This window comes from Phaethon lepturus, unplaced genomic scaffold (assembly GCF_000687285.1).
Source record: "Phaethon lepturus isolate BGI_N335 unplaced genomic scaffold, ASM68728v1 scaffold3093, whole genome shotgun sequence".
NCBI classification, from domain to species: domain Eukaryota; kingdom Metazoa; phylum Chordata; class Aves; order Phaethontiformes; family Phaethontidae; genus Phaethon; species Phaethon lepturus.
The window spans coordinates 5,706-18,544 of NW_010526776.1; the positions used below are offsets into that span (position 1 = coordinate 5,706).

Genomic DNA, 12,839 nt, shown 5'->3' on the forward strand with positions numbered 1-12,839 from the left:
AGTAAAGCTAATCTCAAAATCTTTGGTGGATTAAAAAAAAAAATTCTTCTCATTCTGTGAAGCTTTTACTCGGTTTCATTCAGTGTTTACCATTCTCCTCCTGAAGAGATATCAAGATATTGTCTGATGAGGGGGCTTGCGCATTGAAAATTTATTTGCCACTCAGTAATAGAGCATGTAGGGCTTGAACCATGTGGGTTGTTAGTCACTGATATCAGGCAGCAACCAGTAATTACCATTTTTTTAGGTTGTCATAAACAAAGCTGATTTATTTGTGGTTTGGCAATCTGCTGATGATTTCCCCGTCCCGTCCCCGCCCCCCCAAGTCAAAATGTGTTGTTCACCTTCATTTTGTAACGTATGCCAAGATGCTATAGACAGCTCGGATCGCAAATGTGTTCAGGCAAATAATTGACCATGGAACAATGGCTTTGTAATGATATGTGCTTTCTGGCAGTACTTGTTTTAATTTTTATAGAGTAATGTTTTCTGCAACTCTATTTGGGCAGCAGGGATTATCCTCTAGCTCACTAGCAACACTCTGGTGCTTCCTGCGTGGCTCAGCTGACCTCGCTGCAATACCGAGATGGGGTGGAAATGCCCCTAGCACTAGAGCCTGCGACTGGGATGTTCCTGCAGGACGGCAGAGCTTTGAGTTTGAATTCTTTCTCCTGTGCAGAGATAGGAGCTGTTCCTGGGGCTTCTGCTTCTTGTGAGACTGCTTTTTTCCTGGGACTATCGGGTAAAGTGAGGTTAGATCTCTGGCTGCAAGAAGAGAAAGAGCTTTGCTCAGCTCTTGGAAAAAGTAAAGTACAGGGCCCCGTGGCTCCTCAGTGGAGGTAGCTCTCTGCAGCACCCTGAGAGCAGAGCGTGGCAGGGTGGCACTTAAATGACTCCCCAGGTATTTCCTTGTGGCTGAGCCAGGGACAGGCGTGTGCTGTGTGTGCAGGTCTCCACTCAGCACAGTGGTTATTGTGGAGCCTACCTGGACGTGCCCAAATCTGCCTTCTGCGTGGAGTCCAGATGCTGCCCTGGGGTTTTTGGAGGAAGGGAGATATACCAAAAAGCTAGGTAGGGTGCAATTGACTGTATTTCAGGATTAAACCCCAGTGGTGTTCGGAAACTATATGCTGAAGCTTTCCAGTTTCAGTTCTGAACACTGGCACATGTTTAGCTGCTTTAGTCAATTGGATTGTCAAATTTATTTTCAAGCCATAAAGCATGTGGTTTGGACTTTTGGGCAACTTAGCAGACTTAAACTCTCCTATATATTATGAGTGAAACATAAGCCCACGTTTCTGTCAAGGGGAAAATCACTAAAACATCTTTAATATTTTTGCTGTACATATTTGTACATCACTGCAGAAGTTCTTTTTTTCTCTGACATAATAAAGATGTACCCAAATTACTTACTGAAGCTCCAAATGTGCTTATGCTTATTTTACGCTGTCATAGCCATGACATCTTTCTCAGTGGCTTATAAGGTTATATAATGTAGTAAATATTTTGCCCCAACCTCAGCATAATTCATCTCCCAAACAAGGGACACAGCTAAATAAAAAATTATGTATGGCCATGTACATGCACCTATTTAGCAACTCTTTAAAAATACAAAGAGGTGTTCAAATCTTCCAGGATGCGCTTCTGATGCAACTTACGCTGAATTACCAGGCCAAAGATGTTGGAGATGTAGTTAACCTAGAGCAACAGCAATTTAGAAAATTGTTCTGTGATTTACAGACCTCAATGAGGAGACCTTTCTGCAGAAGGGAATCTGATGTGTGCATTAGGATTGATTTGCCTAATGACTTTGCCAGTGCTGGATACAGTCTGACTTTGTGTGTGTGTATATATTACCCTAGCTTTCAAGCTTCAGTCAAAATTCCAGTAATGTTAAAAGGGAGAGGTTTTTATGCGCTTCCATATTTTCTGGACAATCACTGAAAATATTGCTGACTGGATCCAACATAAGATCTTTCTGTAACAGATAATGCTAGGACGTGTAGGTCAGATATTTGCTCTGAGCTGCAGGGCAGATATTAACTTTGTTGTCTTCAAAATAAACAATTTTACTTTGGGTAGAGCCAGCTGTTATTCTACATACTTTGATGCTGAAGAATAATTCTACAAGTACTTGTGTATTCTATCAGAAACAGACCAGGAGGTGATGACTTTTATTAGCCCAAAGTGCACTCTGGATTTCCATTTACTTAATGGAAAATAAAATAAGTAAAAAGAATGTCCAAGGCCCTGAAATGTCTGCATTGTGAACACAAACTGTAATGTAGGAATTTGTTAAATAGCTTAAGAAATTTTTCTGCCTTTACTTATAGGCAATGATGGTGGGAGGGTTGCTTTATGTGCATCAGTTCTATAAAACAAATGTGGCTGGAGAGCTGAAATCAGAGTACAATGAACATTTTCTAACAGAATTAAAGCATTTATTATCCTCATGCAATAAGATAAGATTTGTTTACAGGTATGAGTACATGCTGTGAGGGTCTGAGGAAAGAGTTTACTACAATACACCTGATTTCACCAGTTTACTGATCCACCTAGTCTGCTTTGCTGCCTCTGATAAGGTTTGTTACTTCAAAGGACAAGTAAGATCTAAAAATAAAGCAAGCATAGAGGAAGAAGAGTTCCTTTCTTGACTTTTACAAGCTGTCACTTTGCATTGCAAGATAAAATGTAGTTGGCATTAGATTATTATCTTGCCTTAACTGTTCTGTGTTTGTTTTTTAATTTTTAAAAATTGGACAATCTTGAGCTCTGCTGTTGATCGCTGATATGTTTACTACATGATCTGTGAGAGTCGCTGTTTTCCTCTTGTAGTTCTCAGAACCACAAACATACATATTTTGCATAAAGATGCTTTTTATAGGTCTTATTTCAATATTATCGAAACAGTTGGTGAAGACTTAAGCTTTATTTACTGAATTATTTCTTTTTTAAAGTATTATGATTACCTCAAGCAATGCTAGTTGTTTTGAACTGGTGCTGATGTATAATGTAACCTTGCTAATCAACATATTTTTGTTATTGTCTCATATTTCAACATTTAAGGAGTAATATAGGGAGAAATTATCAATTTATTTCTATAATTCATGTAAGTCAGCATAGCTCAAAACAAGAACATAAATAATTGATCAGGTCAGGCCTGTCTAGCCTTGTGGCAATAGGAGACACTAATTACTTTAAATATTTTTGATCTATGTTGCTAATTTACATGAACTGAAAGACTGGCTGTAAGGTATTAAGTTACTTGCTCAATCTGAAGTGCTATAATAATGTTTATATCATTCCTTAAAGCATTTAAATGCCGTAATTCTAGAATCTTTAGGTTGGAAGGGACCTTTAAAGGTCATCTAGTCCAACCCCCCTGCAATGAGCAGGGACATCTTCAACTAGATCAGGTTGTTCAGAGCTCTGTCCAACCTGACCTGGAATATTTCCAGGGATGGGGCATCTACCACCACCTGAAACTTGTGCCGGGCTTTCACCACCCTCACTGTGAAAAATGTCTTCCTTACATCTGGTCTAAACCTCCCCTCTTTTAGTTTAAAACCATTACCCCTTGTCCTATCGCAACAAGCCCTGCTAAAAATTCTGTCCTCATCTTTCTTCTAAGCCCCCTTGAAGTACTGGAACGCTGCAAGAAGGTCTCCCCGGAGCCTTCTCTTCTCCAGGCTGAACAACCCCAACTCTCTCAGCCTGTCCTCATGGGACAGGTGTTCCATCCCTCTGATCATTTTTGTGCCCCTCTTCTGGACCCTCTCCAACAGGTCCATGTCTTTCCTGTGCTGAGGACTCCAGAGCTGGACACAGGACTCCAGGTGAGGTCTTATCAGAGCGGAGTGGAGGGGCAGAATCCCCTCCCTCGACCTGCTGGCCACGCTTCTTTGGATGCAGCCCAGGATATGGTTGGCCTTCTGGGCTGCGAGTGCACACTGCCAGCTCATGTCCAGCTTTTCATCCACCAGCACCCCCAAGTCCTTCTGGGCAGGGCTGCTCTTGATCCCCTCATCCCCCAGCCAGTATTGATATCAGGGGTTGCCCCAACCCAGGTGCAGGATCCTGCACTTGGCCTTGTTGAACCTCATGAGGTTCACATGGGCCCATTCCTTGAGCTGTAATAATAGAAATTAAATATATCAATAGCTAAAAATGAGTGGTTTATCTTTCTCTTTACAAAACTTTCCAGTTTTCTCATTGGGATTAAACATTTTAAAGGTACTAAACAACCACAGCCTCTCTTGGTGCTTTAATCAACAACTGGCAGGATTGGGCTGCATTACCTTTTCCCTCTTTAAGTGAAGGGGAAAGCTCCTGTTGACTTCCAGGATCGGTGAGAATTCAGGCTTGGAATAACTCTCTCCAGGTGCTTGTAGGTAGACTCCAATTCCTTTGTCTGTGTTTCTAAGCTTTCAAGTCAGCTCCAGCTTGTGATTCCAGACAATCCTGCATGTGTTTAAGGTAATAATTTATGAAGCATGGTGCAGGTATGGCTTCTGGTCTGTGTAGGATTTATTGTAATATTGTTTAGAATAGACATTTCTATAAAGGCTTTGCTTTTGAGTCTCAGAGAAACAGTGAGCAACAAATAGACTGTCTATGCAGTTCCGTACTACTGAGGTTAGCACCATCCTGCCAAGATGTAGTAAGTTTATTAAGTATGAGGTGACACAATATCTGTACAATTCAGATGGAAAACGGATGCCCAAATCAGGGTGCAGGTGCACCTTGTACAGAAAGACCTGTAAAGAAAATAGCCATGTATATGCATAGGACGTGGTTTTGTACTGGTGTGTTGTCGTGGTCATGCCTGAACAAGCACATTGTCAACAGGAGTGCATTAGGGCAGTTTGCCAGTCAACATGCCTAACTGAGCCTTTGCCACTGACCTGAGCCTGAAAGCTTTCTTTATACGGCAATATTAGCACTGGAGTCCCCAGTCTGTGATCCCAACTCTGGTGCCAAAGTATCTACTAGGCTGACTACACATACATAGAGCCGAACAGCTAAAAGGACTCCAGGAACCAAACTTGCAACTGACCAACTTCCTCATAGGCAGAGGAGCGTGGGTGTATCTAATTATAAATGTACCATTGGTAGGACAGTCTATACTATATATAATATGGAGGAAGAATAAAGCACCTGAAAAAGATTCAATAACTTATCAGGAGCCCCCTGGAACTATTTGAAGACTTGGAAAAAGACAAGTTGCAGGTCTTGCAATCACAGTGGTTAAGCATCTTGGACGCAGTAAATGACAGGTTCTCTCTGTGCTCTCATTTGTTCTCTGGCTACCAAATAATTACTGAATTGCAGGGGATGGGGGGAAACAGAACAACTGAAATAATTCTCAAAAGAGACACTAGAATGTGAAATACTCTTCTCCTAGTACTTTGTATTTAAGACTTTTTATAAATCTTCTCATGCTGATTTGATCCTGATTCTTAGGCATACTTATGGGACTGGACACCTCTTATCTAATTTTTAGATGACAACAACTCCTGAAAAGTTAACTGACGACCTGCTCAGCCCTGGTTTCTGAGCATGGGCAGCGGCAGAACTGCAGGTGACTGAGCTCTGGCATAATGCTCCTGGTCTGGTTCTTGCTCTGATTTGAGGCACCTAGCACAGGACTTTGGTAGAATTCAGGTGTTCAAGCACAAGTTGTCATAATAGGACTTCATCATACATATAGTTTGAGTGAAGCTGTAATTTTAAATCTTTAAGTCTCTAAAACTGCGTGGTATATAATCCAGAGATGCCTATATTTTTATTCTGAAATTTCTGTGCCTTGTAGTGCCTCTGAACAGATGAAGAGCTGTTGATTATTCTGGACATCGTTCTATGTGTTGCCATGTTTTGTCCACTTATCATTCAGTGTGAAATATAGAAACACTTCTGTAATATGAAGTAAATCCCTAAGTTGCACTGCAGTGGCTACCCCCAAACTGGTAGCCTAAGCATGTAACATTTTGGTACCCTAAATCCCTCAACAATAGATGTTCGCTCAGGGAGTAGGCAATTCTACAGACACACCCATACCAGTGATAATCAGATAAATGACTCCCTTGTTCAAAGGGAGTGTTACAACTCCTTTTCATGCATGATAATCCACACCCATAATAGCCTTAAGGACTAGGCTCACTTTCTCAAATTAGGTCCCCTTTATTAGGAGGATGTAGCAAAGTTCTACTGTATACTTTACTAGAAAAGCTAGTGAACTTAAATATAAGTTATAGATTAAAGCTGAGCCATCTGAGTATTTCTCATCAGAAGAATGAACACTTGAATAAAACACATATGACATCTCAGTTTAATGAGCTTTGTAGGTTACAGATATATTAAAGAAATATTTTTGGAACTTAATTAGAATTACAAAAAAAAAAAAATCAAGAAATGGTAACTTTTTGCTTTCTCAAACATGTAATTGCTTAAATGCCTGCAGGTACTATCAACCTGTTTTTCGATGTTGTAATGTTAAGGAAAATATGTGTTTAAAAAACAAAAAACACCCAAGCAAAATAAAAAACCCTCTGGAGAGTTCCTGGAATAAAAGCAGGGAAAGATAATTTGACATTTGTTATTTCTGCGAGGAACCTTGCTATTCAGAAAGAAGCAGCATTTAGCAGAAACTGATTATAATTTTTTTTTTTCTGCTCCGTTGTATCCCAACACACTGCTTAGGCTACTTTGACTTGAGATTTCTGCTGCACAAGAAATGTCAATGACCCAGGTGCTCCTGTGTGAGTCATATTGATGTGCTATATTCTTGATAGCATAGTGCATAGACAGCATCCAGCATGGTATGTGTGGCATGTTACTGATGACTGTGATTGATACTGCATTGTTGGATTTGTTAAACTGATAAGTCACCTGAAGCAAGTACAGTGGTGATCTAAGTAATGCTTGATGTTGTTGCAGACACTTTTCCCCCCTTTACTAATGCACCTTCCTCTCCTCACAAAGCACTGACATCCTTCAGCAGTGCAGCAGATAGTTTGTTTTGTTTTATATAGGGCCTTTCAGCAAAGGTCTCAGAAGATCTGTGAGCCAATTGAAGGTCCCCTACTGTGGGCTGGGTAACTAACGTTATACCCAGTTTATTACAAATTACAAAACTGAGACAAAGAAATGAAGACTGTTACCTAAGGAGGCATAACGGTATCTGTCCTATCTCCTTTTCTACAGCTTGTGGCAGAGACTTGCATTTGAAAAGCCTTTAACTTATTCTAGATAGTATTTATCTTATTATATAAGTAATTCTGCTACTCGGATCTGTTTTAATTTCCTTTCAGATAAGAACTATTTTTCTGTTTCTTTTTAAAAAAAATAATTACTGATTTAGATTTTGCTGAAACTTCAACTAGTTGAAAAAAGTTTTAACTGGGCAGAGCACTTGACTCCACTTAATTCAGTGTAATCATTGTGTTAGACTATTCAAATTTCCAGGCATTCTGACTAAAAATATAATTAAGATAAGTAGGTTTAAACTTATTTATCATCAAAGTCAACTGGCACAAGAGCTAGGTATAAGGCTGCTTGCGTTTTGGGTCCTGAGCAATGCAGAGAGCAACACAGTCTTCTGCTCTCTTCCAGCAGTACCTGGAAAAGTAGAGAGAGAGATGATCTGATGTGTATGGGGAAGAACCACACACTCAAACCAACAACTGAAACATTGACGCTACTGAAAAGTAGGGGAAAACAAACAAGTTCTGTTCCGTTACACTTGTTCTCTTTCCATATTGCTGTATCTTGTGATATTTCAGGGAATCACTCTTCATCACCAATATATGCCAAACATCATGATATGGTGAGGATATATGTGGATGAACCAAGGGGAAAGGCATCTATTCCAATCTCTGTGACATGAGGATTGGAACAGAATCACCTTGGTACAGATACTATTTCAACAAAATAAGTACCTGCGAATTCAACAGAATTTTCTTGTGGTCATCACTTTTGTATTAGCTGTTTCTGTGCCAGTTGCAGAGACGGCCAGAGATCAGTCAGTGTGCAACAGTGATATGTACAATAAAAGGTGCCTGCAGTACAGCTCTGATAAATATCTTCATCCAATATGAACTGTGCTGGTAGATCTCTGCATGTGCATTATGCCATGATTTTGAAAACAGATGCTCATTGGTTGGACTGCAGGACTAGGAATTAATTTAAGATAAGTGATTTTAAAGAAGTGGTAAAAGTAATGGTGAAGAGAGGAGGTGGCTATGTGTTGGGATCACAGGTGCAGAGAACAGTTCTGTGCACAGCTGGATGGTTTCAACTCTTTCAGCAAATGTTTCCAGTGCTGTACAAAAGGTGCAAATGTCAGTACTACTACTTATTAGATTTTTCCCGTAGGAAAGAAGGCCATTTTTATCATCTGCCTATAATCTGCTGTATTGCATTACCAGTAAGCATACATCATCCTTCATCTTCTTCATGAGTGGGCACTTTATCAACTTATGCCACTCTTCACAAGCATTGGCAAATACTTTCCTTTCTGTTTTTTCCTGCAAACTAATTTGACTGTTTTTTTCCTTTGCATAGATCACGTGTGTCATCATTACAGAAACGGCCATATGCATCCCACTCTAGGAAGAGAGCTATGTTCTTAGTCTGGACCCCAAATCTTGCCACATTGACATTGATTAAGGCTGGTCTGAGGCTTAGAGAATCTGCTGTGATTGCCGATTGGTGTATTTGTGCCCTCTACCTTTATGCATGGTCTCTTGCATGCTGCGTTTTCTTGGTAGTGCTTATCTCTCTTTATTTTCCCCGGCTTTAATCATAAGAGGTGAGCTAGAATGAATGTCTGGCTTTTTCCCCCTGAAGACACTTCTGCCCTGAGGAATAATAGAGACTATTGCAAATCCTGCATTCACAGATGCTGTGTTTCTGCACCAGCTGATGTCCAGTCTGGTGTGGACCAAATACACAGAATTTATGTTGTTGGAAGCTGGGCAATCATTGAACCACTGTTCATCTCTACTCACGTAGACTGGGCACAGACAAGCAGGCTGTAACCAGCAGATAGAGTCAGGGTTTTACCATCCATGGTAACAGTCGATGTGCCCTCCTGAAAGGAAAGAACAGACAACCAGCTATTAATTTTCCATGTCCTGTCACTAGCAGAATGAAAATGCTGCAAGTAAGTAGGGAAATCTTTCACATTGAAAGATCACTTCAAACCTGCTCTATTCCATAAGGCCTAGCTAAATATTCCGCTGATCTTCCCTGTCTGACACTATTAGCATCAATAAAAACATGCTTCATGGTTCATTGTTCCCCATCATAAAGCAGCAACCCATTGCCTGACTCTTGGGGGTACACTGCTACCAATCTAACCTCGCAGCCTGCAAGTTGGTACAGCTCTGGAAATTACAGAGATAACCTCCTGGAATACTTCAAGCTCCTCTTCTACTTTTCTGATTCCCAATACCTTATTAAGTCTTGAAAAGCAGTTCACAGTTCAGTAGGAATCTGACAGAAATTGCTAATAGGAGTCCATCCACGCTAGAATGGCCTCATTATCTTGTCTAGCAGAGGAGCCAGGCTCTTGCCAGCAACATAGGCTACTGTAAGCTGCAGTGTAAACAGATGTCTTTCAAGATTATTATGTCTTTAATTAGTATTTGATAGTCTCAGTGAATTTCAACAAAACAGGAACCGATAGAAGTATGTGCCTCCCAAACTAGCTCACTTGTGTAAATGAAAACTAGCTTTTCTCTGTTTGGGTTTTTTTTTCCCTCTTGGGCTGTAAATGTTTCCTAGAAGCCAGTTGAATGAAGGGCATCTGGATCACCTACCACTGTGCTTTAGTATAAACAAGTTCTTAGATTTTTATTAGCTTAGTCTACCTGATTCCAGTTTGACTTCAGTATGAGGACAAATGCTTCAAGGCAGAAGTAATAGGTGATGCTTTTTTATTACTCGAGCCATTCTAATGTATTTATAGGCTATACCCTAGGTATGGTACGTTAAAATCCCCACCAAGACCTGATGAAGGATGCCAGTATCTCTGTCCTCAACATAAAAGGTGAGGAAAAAGAGAGACTATTTTTAGGGTGGCAGTAGTTTACGATTATTTTTCATCATAGTTAAAAGCTGAAGGGTGGTGCCTTGTTGATGTTGTTTTTTCTATGAAAAGGAAGGTAATAATTTCAGTTTCTGCTGCTGGTGCTAGAAGGCTTTACTACTCTTCAGTCTGCTCTGAACTGAAACATGAACTCATTGGTTAACATATGTGAATTGTCACGTACCAGCTGCCATATCCAAATATCTGAATTCTTTCTACTTTTCTCAGTTGTTCCTGGTCCATAAATTATAACCTTTAAGAAAAAAAAAAGGGTGGGGGGAGAAAAAGTAACAAATTCATCCCAGTGACCAAAGTGTACGTATTTGTCTTCCTACAGCATTTGAAACATTCTATTTTTACAGAAAAATGTTCATAGAAGATGTTATTTTTACAGACATTAAAATTCACATTATGTTAGGTATTCTCATATCGATTCCCCCTGATAAAAAGGGAACTGATCACACCTGCCACTCCTTATGCTTCTCTGCATCCTCACTTATCTATTCCTTCTGCCTCCTCCCACTCTCAGCTTTGCATCTATATCCTTCCTGCTTCTGTTCTTGGAACAGGCACTTCCTCCTCATGAACTCTGGGCCCTGTCAAGAGCCTGTTGAAGTAGAAAAGATTTTTCCATTAACATTAGAAAAGCTGCAGACCAGACCTCATTTTTCTCATTATCTGCCCCTTCTGTCTTCTCCTGACAGTCCTACACTGTCACTCTGCTGTCAAATGTATTGGATTCTTCAGAGCGTGACTCCAAGTAACCCAGGGAAAGAATATGTTTTGTAAACTATCATGCATACAGCATGGATATCAAATGGTGACAGCTTCATTTACACCCAAACTAGACTGTGTTTGACTAAACCAAGAAGTGCAATGCTTTAGCACAGCCAAGGCTCTCTGGTGCTGTCCAGTTTTCCTTCTTTCCATTTTATGTAGATTGAGAAGGAGGAATAAAAGTGTAGGTACACACCCAGATTAGACTTGGCACCAAGAATGCTCTTCAAACACGTAGGGAAGCTGAACACACTTGTGAGTAGTATTTGTATCACACTGGTATTTCTGATTTAGAAAATAGTGGGGTGATGGAGAGAGCAAGCTGTTTTAATCCCCAAGGAAATTAATGGAAATAAGGTTCAGGTTGATACCGCAAACAGCATATCTGAGCTAGGAAGCCCCTGCCCTAAGCTAGTCAGATCGGTGGACAAAGATGGGTGCTTCAGAAGGGCTAGGCAGGCTAAGACTGAGTTGTTCTGTAGGGGTGCGTAATTTTCTCTGCTGACTACATGTTATTCTGTCATGGTTTAGCCCCAGCCAGCAACTAAGCACCATGCAGCTGCTCGCTCGCCTCTCCCACAGGTGGGATGGGGGAGCGAATTGGGGAAAAAAACCTTGTGCGTTGAGATAAAAACAGTTTAATAGGACAGCAAAAGAAGAGGAAATAATGATGGTAATATTACTGATAAAGGAATTTACAAAAACAAGTGATGCACAATGCAGCAATTGCTCAACACCTGGTGATCGATAGCCCATCCCGGAGCAGCGATTCCTGCCCCCCAGCCAACTCCAGTTTATGTACTGGGCATGATGTTACATGGTGGGGAATATCCCTTTGGCCAGTCTGGGTCAGCTGTCCTGGCTGTGCCCCCTCCCAGCTTCTCCCTGCTGGCAGAGTATGGGAATCTGAAAAGTCCTTGACTTAGTATAAGCACTACAACTACTTAGCAACAACCAAAAATATCAGTGTTGTCAACATTATTCTTATACCAAACCCAAAACACAGCGCTATACCAGCCATCAGGAAGAAAAACCAACTCTATCCCAGCTGAAGCCAGGACACGTTCCCAGGTCTGGATTCACTCAGTATGCACAGCAGGCACCTATAATCTGTACTGCTAGAACTATCCCTCTCTTTCAGAGACGTTAGACCTCCCTACCTCTGTTTCAAAGTTATCTCCAAACATACTCAAGGATTTCTTCTGTTTTATTTTGCCACGATGATCATTTAACCAGCCTTGGAAGGAAAATGGCTCCATAACAGAAGTGGAATTTAGTGGGAAAGGTGTTTCCTTCAGGAGTTCATCTGTAAGCAAGGCAGAGAGAGATCAGTGATGCTTGCTTCCCTTGATCTCTAAGCTGTAAACAGCTTAGAGTAAAAACATAGTAAAATGTTTGCAAAGGGTTCAATTTACAGATATAATCTAGTCAAAAGTCAGTTGTAATGGCAAACAGTGCTATGGTCATTATCAGGACTTCTTACTTGAGGCTGTAAGATGCATGTATTATTTGTGTATCTTTATGGAGTTGTTTCTTTGAAGCTGTTGTCAGAACTGTTGTGCATCCATGCTTGTTAAAAATGCATTCAAACAGACTACCAAGTTCTTGCTGGCATAGTCTTTGTTCTCTTTCAGATGAGCTTTTGCACTGGTGAAATCTGATGTATCGTCTCCGAGCCTTTGCTGAGTTATCCCTTGCATATCCCCATACAAGTGGAATTAGGCCCATAGAACCAACTTATCCTATATCTTTCATGTAGTTAGTACCAACTTTTATGTTTCTTCTCCCCTATGTGTTTTTAAATATACTGGCTACAGTGAAGCAAGCTGGTTATCACAAGCTTAAATCTAATAAAATGCCTTTTTTGTGGTGTTCCTGGAGTTCTAGCAGGATTTAATTTCCAGTAATTCTCCTTCATAACTGATTTGATTTAAAATAGCTGGAGGACTGAATGCAGTTTCAGTGTAGCTGG

The 12,839-nt window shown here is 40.5% G+C and overlaps 1 protein-coding gene across 2 annotated transcripts in view; it reads right to left on the bottom strand.

Moving 5' to 3' along the window:
* Positions 1-7,496: 7,496 nt before the first annotated feature.
* The window catches only part of HAAO (3-hydroxyanthranilate 3,4-dioxygenase), a 36,153-nt gene continuing 30,810 nt past the window's right edge, over positions 7,497-12,839 (bottom strand). The window contains exons 7-10 of one of the 2 annotated variants that reach the window (XM_010283161.1): positions 12,028-12,173; positions 10,275-10,343; positions 9,005-9,091; positions 7,497-7,617 (exon numbers count right to left, since the gene is read on the bottom strand). In XM_010283161.1, coding sequence (XP_010281463.1) covers positions 9,005-9,091; positions 10,275-10,343; positions 12,028-12,173 — 302 coding nt within the window. In that variant the 3' untranslated portion in view covers positions 7,497-7,617. The remainder of the gene's footprint in view (positions 7,618-9,004; positions 9,092-10,274; positions 10,344-12,027; positions 12,174-12,839) is intronic. The other variant, XM_010283160.1, reaches the window with a different exon arrangement.